The sequence below is a fragment of the Ciona robusta genome, chromosome 7 (genome assembly GCF_009617815.1).
Source record: "Ciona robusta chromosome 7, ASM961781v2".
Classification (NCBI taxonomy): Eukaryota; Metazoa; Chordata; class Ascidiacea; order Phlebobranchia; family Cionidae; genus Ciona; species Ciona robusta.
In genome coordinates, this window is record NC_143241.1 from 7,763,241 (window position 1) to 7,781,101 (window position 17,861).

The following is a 17,861-nucleotide window of genomic DNA, read 5'->3' on the forward strand; positions in this document are numbered from 1 at the left end:
GAACTAATAACGAAAAACGCGAAATTATTTATCAAAAAATATATTTTATAACACGCTATTTTCTGTATTTAATCGTCTAGTTCTTGCCTATACTATATAAAAAGTAAACTGCTAAACTAATCAATTGAACAAAATATTCGAAAATACTCGAATTGTACCTTAATTTAGCTGCAAAATATTGCAAAACCAAAATCTATTCGATTTAGAAGTTTTGTTTTCTTTGAACTCAGCTGACTTGTCGGCAAACCAGGTCAACCATGACGCATAGAAATCATACCACAAAGAAACTAGGGATGTTTTATTACGTTTGGGAAGCACTCACTTACAAAAATAAATATGCTTATTTAAAAAGTTTAAAATCAATACTTTAAATATAAAGAAGGGTATGCAAATATCATTTTTGTGAACAAGTTATGATAACGAACTTTAATTTTTTTAAAGTCACAAATTGAGAAATTTGACCAACGCCAGAAATATGGGCATTTGCGTATGAAACCAAATTAAAATTTTAAAATAATTAACCTAAAACCACTAGTCACATTGACGGTTGAGGAAATGGTGAATACAAAATATATAGACCAGAAATATCACAAAATATTACACAAAAATAAAAAAATGACAGTGGTTCAAAAGAAAAAAACGATATTGCACAAACGGTTTAAAAGGCTAACACAAATTTATTATTTTAGAAAATACCGATTCGACTAACAAGTGCTGGATTTGAGTTCCTAACCGTTTGGTCTTCAATTAGTCATATAAGTCAAATTCACTCTCTTGCCATTGGGTCACAGCCGATGCATTCATGTAGTTTGGCTGTGGTGTTGAACCGCTATAGTTGGGAACAGTGGTTACAGCGACGTCATCGTAAGCGCCCATTTGTTGTCTTACAGCCCTAAAAAAATAAAAGTTTTAATTAATAGTAATTGAAACTGTCACTTGTTTATTCTCGCATGGCAGGGCAACGGCAGTCGTTATAACACGGAAGTTCTGTTTTATACAAAGAAGTTGAATTGATAGAGTCAGCTTGAGCGGTTGAAGTTGCTGGTTGACCTCGCTAGGAATTTCTCCACATACACCTCGTAAACGCCAACGAGTCACCACGTACGTAACTTTGTGGTCATTGATTGCCATTACCAGCCCCGAACTCTGTTTCTTCAGGTTACGAGTCAATCGCTCACACCACTATACCACAGCGCCTGCAATTACTGCAACAATATTTGCTTACCCTAAAGTCCTTTGATCATTCCCAGGGTTAAACTGGTTGGGCTGAGCTCCATGTGATGACGTCATCAATGACGTAGTACGTGGACTCAGAGGGGGAGTTTGTTCTGCTGGAGGTGCCGCGTATTGGGGGGAGGAGACGTTTGGTCGGAGGTAACCACTGAAAAGGATGTAACGAATCAAATTCCGTTTTACAAGGGAGGCTTTAATGCAAACATTGATATGTGATGACTGTGGCTCGTGTATCAGTCAGTACGCCTATCTAATTTACTTTCTCGTGGCGGGGCAACGGCAGTTGTTATAACACTGATGTTCTATTTCATAAACTTCGTGTCAGCTTATAAGTTACCGCGTATGTAACTTATTTATCTTCGCATGGCGGGGCAACAGCAGTTGTTACAACACGGATGTTTTGTTTCATAAACCTCGTGTCTGCTAACGACTTATCACGTATGTAACTTTGGGGTGAGCCGTTACGAACCACTGGGTTGGAGCAATTATCATTGAGTGGTTTGCCAGAGAACGCCCGCAATTGGTGGCATTATTGAGCCTCTAAACTCTAACGAGTAAAACCACATGACACCGGCTGAAATAGTCCAACTATAAGATGATGTGCACTAAAAAGTATAACCTGATCTCCGTATTCTAAAAAAAATGTAGTAGGGTGGGGGAATATGGGACACGTTTTCATTCTATTTTCTCCTCCCATTGGTAGTAAACAAAGAAAACTCAGATAAATATAACTCCGTATCCTCACAACTCCTATAGACCGTTGTTAATTGTTTAAAACACGAACAGGATATTTGGATACTATGTGCTAAAGGTGTCCCGTCTTCCACCACCCTACTGTACTTTATACACACATACCCCCCTTGTTGTTGCATCGGTATATTGTTTGTTTCAACACCTACGGGTCGTGGGCGCGGTTTGTCGTTTTCTGGTCTCGAAGCATAAACTGTAGAGATATAATTATGTGTGTTACGTAATAAGCGCAAAAAGTTGACGCGGTATTAACTTTTATATAGTAGAGTGGGAAAAAACGAGTGGGGTAAGATGGGACACCTTTTCATTCCACTTTCTCGTTTTGTAGTAAACAAAGAACATTTAATGAATTATAAAGCCGTATCCACGCGACTTCCATAGACAGTTGTTAATTGTAACTATAACAAATTTCAGGCACTAGTGAAGAATCCTCTGGTATGGTACATATTAGGCTGGTGGAAGGTGTTAAAGGTTGGTGGTTACGAGTTATAGTAGTTAACGGTTAGCACATACCACATGGGAGGACTAACCACAAGCTTTATATTATGTTCTATATTTACCGTTTTTTTTTGATGTCTTGGAAACCTTGGAAATGTTTTTTCTTTGTAAACAAACGATGCAAATTGAGGCAATGATTACGACGAAACAAACACCCCCGCTTATGACTAAATAAAGATACTTTATCGGTAACAATGGTGGATTGTTACAAGCGATTGTGACGTATTGTAGTGAAGCATGGCTGCTACAAATATTGAATGCGAACCGGTATTCCCCACAATCGAGAATGCTGAGCTGCAATATATACAGAACGTATAACTTATTTATCCTCGCGGGGCAATGACAGTCGTTATACCGCGGGTGTTCGGTTTCATACACCTTGTACCCGCTTACGGGTTACCACGTATGTAACTTATTTAATCTAGCGTGGTGGGGCAACGACAGTCTATTCTCGCTTGGTGGGGCAACGACAGTTATAACACGGATGTTCTCTTTCATATACACCCCATGCCCGCTTACGAGTTGCCACGTAGTAACTTATTTATCCTCGCATGGTGGGGAAACGACAGTCGTTATATAACACGGGTTTTATATTTCATACACCTCGCGCCCGCTTACGAGTTACAACGTATGTAACTTTATGGGTGATTATTAAAGGGAAATAATTTATATATGGCCAACAATTTAAAAATCCAGGACCACTGGAGTGGTGCAATTGTCGCCAAGTTAGTGCCCAAGGACACATACGCCCACAATGGCAACAGAATCATTGGGTTAGCTCTAATGCGAGTATCCTCTATTTAAGACAGAGTGCTCTCTGACTTAAGGCACAGGCCATGTTATTATAGTTGCCAATAGACTTCCTGTATAGCTGTAATAATAATATTAGGAAATTGTAATAGGTTTACACAGCCCACGGGATATTAGTCTGTTGTTATAATAACTTTGTATGTATGTTTGTTTGTATAAAACTTTTACACATACCAAGCAACTTACACCCACACCCCTGTGATTGTCGCATATTATTAATGGTTTCTGTTTCCTTATTTATATCCTTAAGTGATTTATCCATGGTTGCCACTCTCATACCCACAGTCGAGTTGCTGAAGCTATTGCAGTGTGTGGATAAGCAGGCATGACTTTTGATTGGTTTGGTCATTTATATCCTCGTGGGTGGGAACTTGAGTGACTTGCCCATGGTTGCCACTTACTTAAAACAATTATGACGTAACACTTACCTTTGCGAAATGAACAATGATGGTCCCATTGGTCCCCGTTGCGATGACGTAGTAATTACGTACATTTGTATCTGTTATGACGAAGAGGTTAATTTTGTTCAAAATCAAAACATATATATAGATATTTAAATTCAATCAAAAATTACATACGTGGTAACTCGTAAGCGAGCATGAGGTGTATGAAACAGAACACCCGTGTTATAAAGACTGTCGTTGTCCCGCCACGAAAAAGTAGTTAATTTTTGAACGTATTTCCACAGTCGACACAGTAATGTAAAAAAACGCTGCAATAAAACTTCTAATGGTGTAACAAACACTGCATTTCTTTCTATGACGTTTTGTACTCACCGTTTTTGGTTATATTGACGTCATCGCAGCTTGAACATGGTTTTGTTGACCAACAATTAATGGCGAAACTTGTCTCCGACCCGATCTCGCCCGCGAAGTGCGTCGGTTGTATTGTGGGACCACAATCTGTGTTGAATGAAGTTGTTTATCCTTGCATGGCTGGCCAACGACGGTCGTTATAATACGGGTGTTCTGTTTTATTCACCTCGTGTCAGCTTATGAGTGGGGAAGATGGGACACCTTTTCGTTCTATTTTCTCGTCCCATTTGCTTATGAACAAAGAACATTCAAGGATTATAAAAATATATTTTCAAAATATTTGCAACCGTTTGCAACCCGCAGTTTTATTAGGGACCCCTGTCTCCCCCACTCTACTATATAAATAAACAGCCGACATAACTTATACGACGAATACTGATCACAAGTAATTATTACGTAACACTAATTCTTATGACGTCACCAACCTGCAATTATTACGCCGATTATTAGAATAATAACAAACGAAAGCATTCTCGATAAACGATGTCTCTTGTGACGACACAAATGTAGAATAACTGACCGCGGTGACAGCTTCCGTGTTTTAAGGAAACTCGAAGGGAAAGAATTATTTCGTCACAATTCTATTTTTAGTTACAATGGGCGAGTCATTATACAGCGACACCTATGAAAATATTCCAGTACAAGATGCATTGTTTACGTTAGAAGTTATAGTGATCTAAATAAACATAAATGGATAGTGGTTTGTCTGCTAGGTCTAACGACAACGCTTTTTCGACAAAATTATTTGTTTTATTTATTTATTGTAAATGGCACACTGTAGAAATAGGAACCCCTTTTATTTTTACCAGTAAACGTGTTTTAACGACTGCCGTGTTTAGCTATGTCTTGTCTTATAATTTTAAGTATTCCTCAATTGTCGCTACCGTAACCGAAGAAACAAAAACAAGTTATTATAATTTATAACTAATGATATATTCTTATATTGTTTTATTATCAACACAAAGGTGCGTCACAAATAAGAAACTCGCGCGGTATTTCGATTCATTATAGTCTACCTCACAGTAACTATTATGACGTCACACTTAATTGATATTATGACTAAACAACTCAGCCGCAAAACTCGCGTTCAATTTCTTCCATTAGTTGGCGCTCAAGGGCAGTGTAGGTCGGTAACTGAACATAGAGATCAGATTTTAGCGGAACATGATTTCTATGTTTAGCAGAAGTCATTTTTTTGATTCTTCTTTTCGAAAACCGTGGAGCTGGGAGCGGTTTCTTAAGTTCGATTTTGTATTCGGAAACACTGGTCCGGATTCCTCTAGATTGAGGTATTGTGACGTCATTGAAGTGTTTTGTTTCGTCGCATATGGAGGAAATGACGTCAGAACTTTCGGACCGAAAAACTTCGCGGACAAACCTCTGAAATAAAATTGGTAAAAATTATTTTTTTTATATAAAATGTGAACATAAAAATTTAAAAATGAAATAAGTGAACATGCTGTTGAAAAATAAGAACTCTAATTTCATGTTACATGAAAAATATAATTTCTCTACAAAATTTAAGGTAACATTACACCTGGACGACACATGTAATATGATGGGGGAAGATGGGACACCACTTCATTCTATTTTCTCATCGCATTTGGTAGAAAAAAAAGATATAACAGTCAAAGAATTATAAAACTGTATTCACACGACTTCCATATAATTATAGACCGTTATTAATTGTTTAAAAAAATAGGATATTTAAATATTATGCGCTAAATGTGTACCATCTTCCGTCATCCTACTGTATATAGTAGGGTGGGGGAAATGGGACACTTTTAGCACTGAATATCTAAATATCCCGATCGTGTTTTAAACAATTAACAACGGTCCATGGAAGTCGTGAGGATACGTTTTTATTATTCTTTGACTGTTCTTCGTTTACTACCAATTGGAACGAGAAAATAGAATAAAAAGGTGTCCCATCTTCCCCCACCCTACTATATGCAAAAACATTTTCATAAATTATTGTTAATTGGTAAAGAACAGCTCCCAGGTTGTTTCGTTTTCTTTATACTGTGAGTGCTAATTTAAAATTACGCGGGTCTTTAGGGGCATTTTTAAGGGCCTAATGAAATTTGTTTTAACCTTTTTTCTTTTTTTCGGGATCGGTTTTTCACCTGTGACGTCACGCTGAGTCTGGTTGCTGACGTCACTTAACATCCGGTTAGAATTCTCATTCTCACACAATTTTAATTCTTCTAGTATAAGTTGCTCTATGTCGTCACAATCCTGATTTTCTAGAGAAAAACAAACAACTAAAAAAAACAAAAATAATAAGGCGGGAAAACTTACCATTGTTTTTCTTATTACAATTGTTATTGCTTTGTTTCGTCCCCAATGCGTATTGTGACGTAGTGGTCTTCAATCTCTGTCTCCCAAGTATCAAAGCTTGACTTGTTAGTAGGGCAGGGGGTTTATCAAATACCATTCCAGGCAAATTCGACTCATTTTTGTTCTTTTTCTTTAATTCTGATGACGAATTATTATTCGCGTCGTCAGAACGACGGTTAGGATGAGAAGAAGTGACGTCATTAGTTGTTTGCGTAACATCCGGCTTCAGTTTTTTGACTTTGCTACTGCCAGAACCCATGGCAAAATTTTGAGCGAAGTTTTGCAGATATTTTACAGCTTTATCGGCATTTTAAGGACATATCTTACACCAGCTTATGTAAAAACTTAACAAATGTTAAAATTGTAATAATTGGCGTGAAAACTGCCCTTAACTGCTACATTTGCTCATCTATTTTTATCCACAGCGTGTTTTAACGACTGTTGTTTTGTTGCTAATTCCCTCTTCGATGTTTTAATTAATACGATTTTCGTTATATCTAAAAAGATTAGGAATTCCATGTTATTTCAATTTACTATTTTGTACAAAACACTCTGTAAAAAGGGGTGTAACCAAAACAGAAAGATATGCTATACTTATATATACGATTGCATGCTTTATATTTTGACTGTACTAACTAGGCCTATGATCTGTATGTTTACCTAAACATGTACAACATTAAACTACATAGTAAACTCATACACAGTCATACACAGCTGTTGTCCAAGGCTTACTATACTGTCTTTACCCCCCACTGTATAATCTGCTCGCTTTGGTTCGTTAATAATAATGTCTGAACGGATTATAAACTATGTATGGCACATCTCCTAGTGTTCTTGCTATTCGTTTGAATGAATAAATGAAACTTTTTTATCCTCGCATGGCGGGACAACTTTAGAAATTATAATATAGTTGGGTGGGGAAAGAAGGGACATCTTCCATTCCATTTTCTCGTCCCGTTTGGTAGCAAACAAAGTACATAATTATAAAACTGTATTCTCACGACTTCCATAGACCGTTGGTAATTGTTTAAACACGATTAGGATATAGTAGGGTGGGGAAGTTGGGACACCTTTAGCACATAATATCCAAATATCCTTATCATATTTTAAACAATTAACAACGGTCTATGGGAGTCGGGAAGATACGGTTTTATAATTCTTTGAATATTCTTTGTTTACTACCAAATTGGGCCAGAAAATAGAACGAAACGGTGCCCCCTGCTATAGACTACACGGTTTTTATTAAACTACGCCAGTCTATTATTCAGCGCTTATAACACGAACATAAGTATTTACTCATATGCTGCGGAAATCTTATGTAAGACACTACAACAATCCCTCCTTTCTATTCTATATGTCGCACCGCTTCGTGCAAATGGTGGAGAACAGTTGTTCATTAAACATGCAGAAGGGATATAAATATTACATGACTTAGAAGAGTTTTGTACCTCCATGGACAAGCTTCCACGGCAGCAAAATAAGTAGCAATTATAAAGTCAATTTTATTTAGAGCTACTGGAACGATTTCGTGTCTTTAAAAATATCCCACAGTTTTAATTATTGAGTACAGGGCGATGGAAGTAGTTAGCGCATGTATCTTTAAGCTTAAGAGAGCGGGTTCAAAGCTCGATGCTGCTACCATTGTGGGCTTGTGTGTTCTTTGGAAAAACATTTAACGGCACTTCCTTTTACCCAGTTGTCATTTTAATGGGTTATCCAAATTGTCAGCCATACATTAAAAACGAATCCTCCACAAAGTTACATACATTGGTAAATCGTACTTACGATTAGTACTAGTGACGTCACACACACAAACAATGAACGCGTGGTAAACGAGTCGAACACGCGCGACGCAACATGGATTATGTCGTCACAATAAACAATGTAAGACAATGTCTATTGATTAGTAGCAAAAAAGTAGCAATAAGAGTTTGAGGTAATCGAAAAAATGATCGAAATACGAAGTCCCATTGCGCTCCATGCTGTACGACTTTACCGTTATATATAAACCATATACAATGTTGGGGTAATGGTCCAACTGGTCCAATGACGTTCCTCACTGTAGGACCTCACCCATATAGAATAAAAGATTCAATCATTGAGACTTTTCACTCCTATAACTGGGGTTTGAACCCTATACCTTAACATCATTTAAAAGTTTTTAATTCCTTACTTTTAGCACCTCATGTACACTGTCTGGTGCACGGTTCCATAAGAGTAAACCCTGCGATAAAACCAAAAAAATCCTTCTCACACATTGGTGCTAACTCATATAACCTGCCTCCCGAGGTTTGGATCTATGATTACAAATAACTGTGTGTTGAGTTCTTAATATTTCGTATACACAGAACTAAGAAACCCTAGTCTGTACAGATTACAGAACTTAATAAAATTTCAGAGTATTTGTCGTTTCTTGTAATTGAGGTTGGAAATTTATAGAAATGTAATATTACTAAACATGGAAATCTTATACTAAACTGAAAAGTGTTTGGTTTAAATACTAGAAAGAAGATAAAAGAAATTGGAATGTTAGTTTATGATGTCATAAACTAATTAATTGTCGAGTCATAACTATAATTCACAGCAAATAATTAAACTAAAAATTCACCAATTATCAATACACAATAAACCAGTGAGCTTATTATACTAAATTCCAACGCTTGTTTTAATTATTTCACGACCTATAGTAAACAATTGATGTAGATTTTAATAAAAACATCAGCCGTGCATTAAGACTTTGTCAGAATATCGCTGCACGACAGAAAAAAACAAAATTCTTAATTATTTTTAAAAAGTTTTTGATAAAGATATTATGCCCAGTAGCAACATTTGTAGCCAAATGCAAAGTTTTAATGAAAAAAATTGAAAATTCATTAAAGATTTGCATTAGAATGAAAGGAATTTTTAATAAACAAAACCTATTTGTCTATAAATAAACACCAGACATCTAGAAAACAAAGAGGCAGCAAAACGCTGACTCATTGTATATTGAAAAAGTGTTGAGTCACAAAAACCCCAAAATACCGACTCATCATAAACTTCATGACTCCACATTATCTTGAGCGAGAATGACAGTGTGCTGCCCTCCAGACGCCACTTGTAGCACGCTCCTTTTCTCGAGGTTCTTCCCTGTCAACTCCACAGGTTCCCATTCATCTTCCTCATCTCCCGTGGTGAGTTGGAGGTTCGTACCAAGTCCCCATCCATATGCTTTGCCTGGGGAGGGGAGTGGTAAGCACGAGGTATATTATGTGTATATTCAGTGGCGCAGCCAGGGGGGGTGTTTAGGGGGTCGCGACCCCCCCTTTTTAAACCAAAAAAAAAAATTTAATTTTTTTTGATTGAAACCCCTCCCCCCTTATTTTCTGGCTGTGCTACTGTGTATATTCTATATGAAAGAGAAGGCCACACAGCATGAAGCACACTTTTACCCTAAGACATATGTATTATGCTGTATATCAGTTAAATGTTCATAGCAAGTCCTCATCCTTACGCTTTGCCTGGGGAGGCATTATAGGTGGCTAAATAATACATGTGTGTTACAGGGGGGAGGAGCCAGGGAGGTTCGAAGGTTGCCACCACCCCTTAAAAAATATATTTTTTTTGTAATTAAAACCCCCCTTATTTTCCAGTCTGCACCACTGTTGTTATATCATATATTGAAGGCAAAGTTATTCAGTGAGAAAAGCTCACTAAAGATCTCACCCATATAGAATATAACGTTACATCTATAGACACACCATAACACCTCATTTCACAGCCATAGAAACAGCCTATAGGCTATAACTATAACGTACCATCTTTATCGACAGCGAACGACACGCATGAGGTGGCCGTTATCGACGTGATGTCACAAAGTGAGTTTATCTTCTTTGGCTCTGAAGCCTCTATGACATCACTACCGTGTCCGAGTCGTCCGTAATCTCCTCGACCAATCGTGTACACCGAACCTATATAAAAATATTATAAAATATTCATAGAAATGTTGTATCTTAAACTATTTTGTATTTGACCGAAACTTTAGTATTTTTGACAGCTAGTTTTGCAAAGTGTCAACAAAACAATAACGACTGTCATTTTTTTACTAACTTCCTTCTCTTCATTAATCTAATAATTAGATTTTTGATAAAAAGTTATGTTTATTTGACCGACATAATTTATTACCTACATAACATCTTCATCAAACTTTAATAAAATATCTCAGGCATAAACACAAACATAATAATTCACCTTTATGGTCCAACACCAGCGTATGATGTTGTCCACCAGCTATTTGTTTGCAACCAATGTCCGACAAAGTTTCCACATATTCTGGTATGTATCGGTTCTCTCCATCAGGAAAACCTGGGATGTCATAATGAATATTATCTATGTCACAATAACACCATAATGAATATTAAATCTGTGTAACATTAACACATGCAGGGTAGATTGTATTTATTATACCAGATACCTACACACATTCCATTTAATCTATTGTATATGGGTGAGGGCCTACAGTGTAGTATACTATGGGGCCAGAGTTGGTCTATTACCCCAACACCTAGGGTGCTACAACCCTTTGGTGAGCACTAAGTTAGAGCAATATCAGTGTCTTGCTCAAGGACACATACATCATCAATAATAGAAGCATTGAACCCGGTATCCTTCTGTTACGATCAGTGGTGCAGCCAGGGGGGGTTTCTGGGGTCGTGACCACACCTCCCCCTTATAAACCCCAAAAAATATTAATTTTTTTTAAATTTAAAAAAAACATTTTTTCTGGAAAATTTTTTTGATTAAAACCCCCCCTTATTTTTTTTCTGGCTGCGCCACTGGTTACGATGCAAGTGCCTAACCACTGAGCCACAACGAACATAATTTTATCAATATTATATCATGTTATAATAATTTAAGATATTCAACATTCTCACCTAGTTGTTTATAATTGTTCAACCCGAACCCGTACACATGACCCTCGCTTGATAACACCCATGTTGTGTATGAGCCGCAAAAAACTTTCACGATCACTGGTTTCTTGGAGCCTCGTACTTTACGAAGATGGATTTTCGCAGGGGTGATATAGTTGGCTGGCATGTAATAAGTTTTTATTGGTCAAAATTAAAGATAAATCTTGGAAAATTGGGATAAGTTGATATCAAGTTTTTATGGGTAAGGAGTAAAAATATGTCTTACAAAAACATGGGAAAATTGAATGACAAATGTAATGTTTTTTTTACTTTTTACAGTAATCATGAAAATCTGTTAGAATTAGTTTTATAAATCAAAATATAGAACTCTTGCAATAATAATAAAAGTTAAAATAAATTTGTTGTACTTATACAACCAATTAAAAAATGTTAAAATATAGTTTAAAAAGTGTAATTTTATAATGACTACATAAACCAGTGCTCTTCAACCGGTGTGCACGGTGCACCCTAGGGTGCATCAAAATATGCCAGGGGTGCACCAGAACAAAAGGGTATACAAGGGTGCATCACAACCTTCAACGATTTTCAGCAATAATACTCAGTTTTGAACACTTTTAACAAATTTAGCCATTTTTCTACAGTTTTTTTATATGAATTCTATATCTTGCATCACAGGGAATTGCGAAACGTCATTAGTTTTACGTTAAAGCAATCAGGGGTGCATGAGTTTGTCGCAACAACTTTAGGGGTTCACCAACCCAAAAAAGGTTGAAGAGCACTGACATAAACAACCTTTTTTTAAAAAAGAAAAAAAAATAGTCAAAATATAAATTTCATAAATCTTGTTCTATCTTTACTGATATTAAACCTGAATTGACTGCCACTATATAAGCACTACACTACATAAACTGTAAACTAATCTAACCTCTGATGCTTCTCTTGCTGTTTTCTTTATTATTTCTTTCTTTTTTTTCTTCTGTTTCTGACACAAAAGAAAACATGAATAAAAAATCAAAGAAACTGTATATATATATAATATATATGTCAAAATTCCAAATTTTTCTACAACGTATATATATTAAGATATAACATACTAAAACGTAACTTTAAATATCACATAAAAACCTATGGACTCTTCTAATGACAGCATATAGCTATCAGATAAATCCAAGTTGACATTCTTAGCATTTAAGCGACTCACCAGTTTTCCTTTTCCTTCCCCGGTCAGTGAAATATCGACCTATCCTCCCAATCTGTCCTTGATCGGGACATCCCATAGTGAACACCTGGTGTACAACAAAGCATTGCTGATACTACTACTACAAAAAAAGGTTCCCTATGTTTTGAAACTATAGGTGTTAAATAAATCTCAAGTATTACCAAGAACTCAAATGGGGTCATTTATACCATGCATGGCAGCAAATATTGCATTCACTACATTAATCAATGAGGTTCCCTATGTTTGACAACTATGAGTGTAACTGTATTTTAACAATGTCACCCCAAATTGTACCCTGCTGTTAGGTGTCTATACAAGCAAGCAGAGACAAAGTATGTTGCATTCACCACATTAATCAATGAGGTTCCCTATGTTTGACACTGTATTTTAACAATGTCACCCCAGATTTTACCCTGTTGTTAGGTGTCTATACAAACAAGCAGAGCCAAAGTATATTGCATTCACTACATTAATCAATGAGGTTCCCTATGTTTGACAACTATGAGTGTAACTGTATTATAACAATGTCACCCCAGATTTTACCCTGTTGTTAGGTGTCTATACAAACAAGCAGAGCCAAAGTATATTGCATTCACTACATTAATCAATGAGGTTCCCTATGTTTGACAACTATGAGTGTAACTGTATTTTAACAATGTCACCCCAAATTGTACCCTGCTGTTAGGTGTCTATACAAGCAAGCAGAGACAAAGTATGTTGCATTCACCACATTAATCAATGAGGTTCCCTATGTTTGACACTGTATTTTAACAATGTCACCCCAGATTTTACCCTGTTGTTAGGTGTCTATACAAACAAGCAGAGCCAAAGTATATTGCATTCACTACATTAATCAATGAGGTTCCCTATGTTTGACAACTATGAGTGTAACTGTATTATAACAATGTCACCCCAGATTTTACCCTGTTGTTAGGTGTCTATACAAACAAGCAGAGCCAAAGTATATTGCATTCACTACATTAATCAATGAGGTTCCCTATGTTTGACAACTATGAGTGTAACTGTATTTTAACAATGTCACCCCAAATTGTACCCTGCTGTTAGGTGTCTATACAAGCAAGCAGAGACAAAGTATGTTGCATTCACCACATTAATCAATGAGGTTCCCTATGTTTGACACTGTATTTTAACAATGTCACCCCAGATTTTACCCTGTTGTTAGGTGTCTATACAAACAAGCAGAGCCAAAGTATATTGCATTCACCACATTAATCAATGAGGTTCCCTATGTTTGACAACTATAAGTGTAACTGTATTTTAACAACGTAATTTCACATTTTACTAAATATCAAATATGGTAGCGCATATACAGCAAATATTTATAAAAGCATTTCCACCCACCTTCCCGGACATTGTAACCATAACTAGATGGTCGTTTCCTGAATCGACATCAACCACCGTTTCATTGATGGAGGTTAGTTGAGTTGGACATTTACAAACTTCTTCTTCCTTAATTAAACCAATGACTCCACGGCCATCCTAGGAGCAAAAGGGGTTGTTTTAGAGCAAAAATTTCAAGGTAGGGATGGCTGTTATAACGTGTAACATGTAATAACTGCAGATGTGATGACATGTAAAAAAGGCAGAGCTTTCCAAAAATGGTGTCACATAACAAACTTAAGGGTCATTGACAGTTTGACAATTTTTACACAAAGTACAACATATATTATACTATTAACCTACTAATACTAACTTACGTTGAAAATCGGGAACAGAAGAGGTATTATTCTGTATTATGTTCATATAATATATGCTGCGAAATTCACTTTTATAAACCCGTCACAAAGGGATATAAAGGGGTTACCGAAAGCCACATCCATTAGGTGTCCTACATCAAACGAAACATACTCATCCTGAAGGATTGATGGACACTGGGTTGGACCAATTTATGTAAAGTGTCTTACCACAATCATAAACACATAATAAATACAAACATGCTTACCCTAAATGACCCCCACACAAATACCTTCCCACCATCTGTAAGTGCGCAGGTATGACTATCACCGGCAGATATATGGACAACTCTCCTCTCAGTTAGAGGGCCAACTGGTAATGAATGACGTGTTATAAGAATAAATGACAAATGTAGAAAAATGCGTAAGCTAAACTTCTGTAGAAAATGGAAAACAGTTTTTAAATGAAAATAATGTTAATTGAGATTGAAAAAAATGGTAAAACGAGTAAAAATAAATAACTATATTGTATATGGGTAAGGTCTTACAGTAAGACAAACCATAAGGCGGACATTTGAGCTCAAGTTGGCCCATTATCCCGAAACTTAGAATGGTAAGAATAACTCTACCAAAGTAAAACAGTTTTGCGACAGATGTATGAAATATTTTAGCGGGAATTTAAAAAAAATGAACTAAATGTCGTTAAATAACAGCAATGTATCAATAAAATATTAACAATATAGCTTGACAGCTATTTCCACCAAAAATTCACTATAATAATTCAGATCAACAGAATTTTTGCTAAAAATAATTGGTGGTTTACATTCGTCATTAAACTAAATATTCATCACAATGCATAGTAGTGACAACATAACAAAAATTATGACATCATAACATAATTACCAATCAGTTTAGGTTCATATTCTGAATCATCATCAGCTGTATCGCGACCGAGGGCAAATTCATCGTTACATCCGAACGTGTAGATCTAGAAAGTTTTAAAATATTATAAGCCAATACAATTTAACTGTGGTCACAGTTAAGTTGTATTGGCTTATAAAGGTTGCTGTACAACAATACATCTAAGGCTTTTTGGAAATCTGTTATTTACAGTTTTTTTTACATTTACTATGTTCATAATCAGTATCTGTACTAAGTTCTAACAGGCAAATGAGCAGCTTTTACACTGGTGTGTTGGGCCAGGCCTTTTTTTACACTGGCCAACTTAAACTGCAGGACCTCACTTATATTACATACAATGTAAGATTAGAAAAATGTATATACATAGGGCCAGTGGCACAGCCAAAAAAAGGGAAGTAATCAAAAAATTTTCCAAAAAAAATGTTTTGAATTTTTTTTTAAAAATATTTTTAAATTTTTTTGGGGGGTTTATAAAGGGGGGTCGCGACCCCCTAAACCCCCTGGCTGCGCCACTGCATATTGCATAGGCCTAGTGATTCATTTATAAATTTTGAAATCCTAAATTTTTGGCACATGAATTATAATTATAAATGCTTATTTTAACTACCAAGTTTATAGATATTTTACCTTATGTTGATCAGTGAGACATACAGTATGCATCCCCCCTGCTACAACCTTCTTCACTTTTTCATCAGCAATACTGGCAACAATAGCTGGCTTCTTTCTCGACATAATATCCTCCCCGAGACCCAACTGACCCATGTCACCCTGCCCCACTGTGAGGGCAACCCCTGTAGGGAGATTCCCGAAATCAGGAAATACGGACACATCTCCATTTGGCTCTGTGAAATATTCTATTATATTATTTAATTAGTTCATTTACCTAAAATAAAATGATAATTTAAATTGCATGAAGAATAGGCACCAAGATGTTTCTATTCGGGAAAAGCACAAAGGGAAAGGTAGACCTGCCTTTCTATGAAACAAATCTAACTTGTTGGTTTTAACTTGAAAGGTATAGTAACTTAGCACCTAAGATAGATATTAATTATTATATACATAGTAAACTGAAAAAAAAAACAATTGAACTTTGTTAATGTAAAACATGCAAGTTTCACAAAGCTCATAAACCATCTCAACTGGCACAGTTACCGGCAATAGCAAACCCAGCTAATCTATGTTTAATGTTCACCTTGACTTTTTTGAACTTTGAAAGTTTCACATAGATCTTAAACTATCTTTACATTTTAAAGTTTTATAACCAACTCACCAAAAAATGTATTACGGTGAACATTATACCATATCACAGCACACATGCAATCCATAACAATTTATTTATCTTTCAAGCATCAAATATTTACTAAAGTACCAACATTGAAACATTCTATGTAACTATAAAGCTTTGCCTAATTTATAAATTGCTAACAACTGAATAAATACAAACGTTACTCATTTTTTTGGCGTGAGTTATCAGATTACAAAATTGGTGATGCAGAGTACATGATGTATTTAGGTTAAACAAATCATTTAACACCAAATGATGTAATGCATAGTTATTATAGTGATTTACAAAAAAGACATAGGCCATTTTGCAACATATTCTAAATGACGCATTTCATCGCCTTTTTTAAGTAGCTAAGCTAGTCAGTAACTTTTTTGGGTTAAACTAGTTAAAAAAAAAGACCATTACAAGTTAGAAAATGTAAACCACTGATGATGACAGCAAAACATAAGTCAAAGTCACTTAAGTTTCTAACTTCATGCGAAAATAATTTATTATGCTTTTTAAAAAACAAAAAATAAAATAATTTACATAAATGAACCACCCAAATTTTGAGAAGTGTCCTAGTTCAATAAAAACAAAACAACAGTTAGTCACAATAAATTAATAGTAAGATAATTCATTTGATTAGAGTAATTAAAAAGCACGGCTAAATAAATAACAAACACCAAACACACCTTCATTTAACTTTGTCTTTTTATTCACAGGGTCCTGGCTTGAAGTTGGAGTTTGACCGTTTTCATCATCGATGTCTAAACCTCGCTTTCGTGGGTTGCCTGGCGAATAATAAATAGGTTTCTTTGAATGAAAACAAAATCTATTGGTCATGTTAATAAAATATCTCAAAATTAGTTAACAAAAAAATATATATACGCCAGTCGCTACTGACATTTAAAAAAGACCCGTTAAAATTCGCTTATAGATAAAACAGAAAATGAAATAACTACATTCGTACGATATCATAAACATACCTGTCTGTTTCTTTTCCGATACTTTTGTAGTTGACGCAGATTTCTTTCCTTTATCTTCAGTTTGAACTCGTGTTTTAGAATTTCGAGCTGAAGCACTCCGAGACACCATTATGATGTCATACACCAATAAAATACAAAGAGTTCAAATCTATTTTGGAATTATATAGATCTGAAATTTTATTCAAGAAAGTTAGACTATTGTTTTTTCAAATATTAATTTAAGTGTTCGTATAACTATACGGTGCTAGTGAAGAATCTCCCCCCCACCTTATTTGCTAACCACTAACCCCCTAACCATCAACACCTAACCCCCTAATCTAGGGGTTAGTGGTTAGCAAATAAGGTGGGGGGGAGATTCTTCACTAGCACCAACTACACCTTTACTAAACACGCTATAAAAACGCTTCGTTTATTTCAA

The 17,861-nt window shown here is 35.7% G+C and overlaps 3 protein-coding genes and 1 long non-coding RNA gene across 10 annotated transcripts; 1 reads left to right on the top strand and 3 right to left on the bottom strand.

The window, feature by feature from the left end:
* Positions 1–283: 283 nt before the first annotated feature.
* Positions 284–4,885, bottom strand: LOC149734400 (uncharacterized). Its single transcript, XM_089880912.1, has 7 exons — positions 4,532–4,885; positions 4,068–4,193; positions 3,720–3,790; positions 2,544–2,775; positions 2,089–2,176; positions 1,226–1,381; positions 284–892 (listed from the first exon to the last, which is right to left on the bottom strand). The coding sequence occupies exons 1-7, from the start codon at positions 4,575–4,577 to the stop codon at positions 748–750; spliced, it is 864 nt and encodes a 287-aa protein (XP_089737038.1). The 5' UTR covers positions 4,578–4,885; the 3' UTR covers positions 284–747.
* A 154-nt stretch (positions 4,886–5,039) lies between these two features.
* Positions 5,040–8,712, bottom strand: LOC149734401 (uncharacterized). 2 transcript variants are annotated; one of them, XM_089880913.1, is made up of 3 exons: positions 6,408–8,712; positions 6,201–6,352; positions 5,040–5,486 (listed from the first exon to the last, which is right to left on the bottom strand). In XM_089880913.1, exons 1-3 carry the CDS (start codon positions 6,703–6,705, stop codon positions 5,175–5,177), a joined length of 762 nt encoding a protein of 253 aa, XP_089737039.1. In that variant the 5' UTR covers positions 6,706–8,712; the 3' UTR covers positions 5,040–5,174. The 2 variants fall into 2 exon arrangements, with proteins under 2 accessions (XP_089737039.1, XP_089737040.1); XM_089880914.1 differs by having other exon boundaries at positions 5,304–5,486; positions 6,233–6,352.
* Positions 5,368–6,558, top strand: LOC149734402 (uncharacterized). Its single transcript, XR_016385296.1, has 2 exons — positions 5,368–5,500; positions 5,632–6,558. It is a non-coding gene; the product is annotated as an uncharacterized LOC149734402 (long non-coding RNA).
* Positions 8,713–8,846: 134 nt separating the features above from the next.
* On the bottom strand, positions 8,847–17,634 carry LOC149734403 (regulator of chromosome condensation-like). Of its 6 annotated transcripts, none has more exons than XM_089880906.1 (12): positions 17,444–17,634; positions 17,150–17,248; positions 15,818–16,032; positions 15,173–15,257; positions 14,539–14,642; positions 13,938–14,075; positions 12,558–12,642; positions 12,282–12,338; positions 11,360–11,515; positions 10,677–10,790; positions 10,244–10,396; positions 8,847–9,662 (listed from the first exon to the last, which is right to left on the bottom strand). In XM_089880906.1, the coding sequence occupies exons 1-12, from the start codon at positions 17,550–17,552 to the stop codon at positions 9,487–9,489; spliced, it is 1,491 nt and encodes a 496-aa protein (XP_089737032.1). In that variant the 5' UTR covers positions 17,553–17,634; the 3' UTR covers positions 8,847–9,486. The 6 variants fall into 6 exon arrangements, with proteins under 6 accessions (XP_089737032.1, XP_089737031.1, XP_089737029.1 ...); XM_089880905.1 differs by having other exon boundaries at positions 12,282–12,332; positions 15,818–16,044; XM_089880903.1 differs by having other exon boundaries at positions 15,818–16,044.
* Positions 17,635–17,861: the final 227 nt, after the last annotated feature.

What these genes read in the sequence shown, in the direction of transcription:
- LOC149734403 (XM_089880903.1), bottom strand. Translation starts at nt 17,552, where the DNA reads ATGGTGTCTCGGAGTGCTTCAGCTCGAAATTCTAAAACACGAGTTCAA. An exon ending in TTGTGTGGGGGTCATTTAGG is followed by an intron (nt 14,076 to 14,538) that starts GTAAGCATGTTT and finishes TTTTGCTCCTAG; the next exon opens with GATGGCCGTGGAGTCATTGG. An exon ending in GAACAATTATAAACAACTAG is followed by an intron (nt 10,791 to 11,359) that starts GTGAGAATGTTG and finishes ATGACATCCCAG; the next exon opens with GTTTTCCTGATGGAGAGAAC.
- LOC149734401 (XM_089880913.1), bottom strand. Translation starts at nt 6,705, where the DNA reads ATGGGTTCTGGCAGTAGCAAAGTCAAAAAACTGAAGCCGGATGTTACG. An exon ending in TTGTAATAAGAAAAACAATG is followed by an intron (nt 6,353 to 6,407) that starts GTAAGTTTTCCC and finishes GTTTTTCTCTAG; the next exon opens with AAAATCAGGATTGTGACGAC. An exon ending in TCCCGAAAAAAAGAAAAAAG is followed by an intron (nt 5,487 to 6,200) that starts GTTAAAACAAAT and finishes ATTTTATTTCAG; the next exon opens with AGGTTTGTCCGCGAAGTTTT.
- LOC149734400 (XM_089880912.1), bottom strand. Translation starts at nt 4,577, where the DNA reads ATGCTTTCGTTTGTTATTATTCTAATAATCGGCGTAATAATTGCAG. An exon ending in AATCGGCGTAATAATTGCAG is followed by an intron (nt 4,194 to 4,531) that starts GTTGGTGACGTC and finishes CATTCAACACAG; the next exon opens with ATTGTGGTCCCACAATACAA. An exon ending in TCATTGTTCATTTCGCAAAG is followed by an intron (nt 2,776 to 3,719) that starts GTAAGTGTTACG and finishes TATATATTGCAG; the next exon opens with CTCAGCATTCTCGATTGTGG.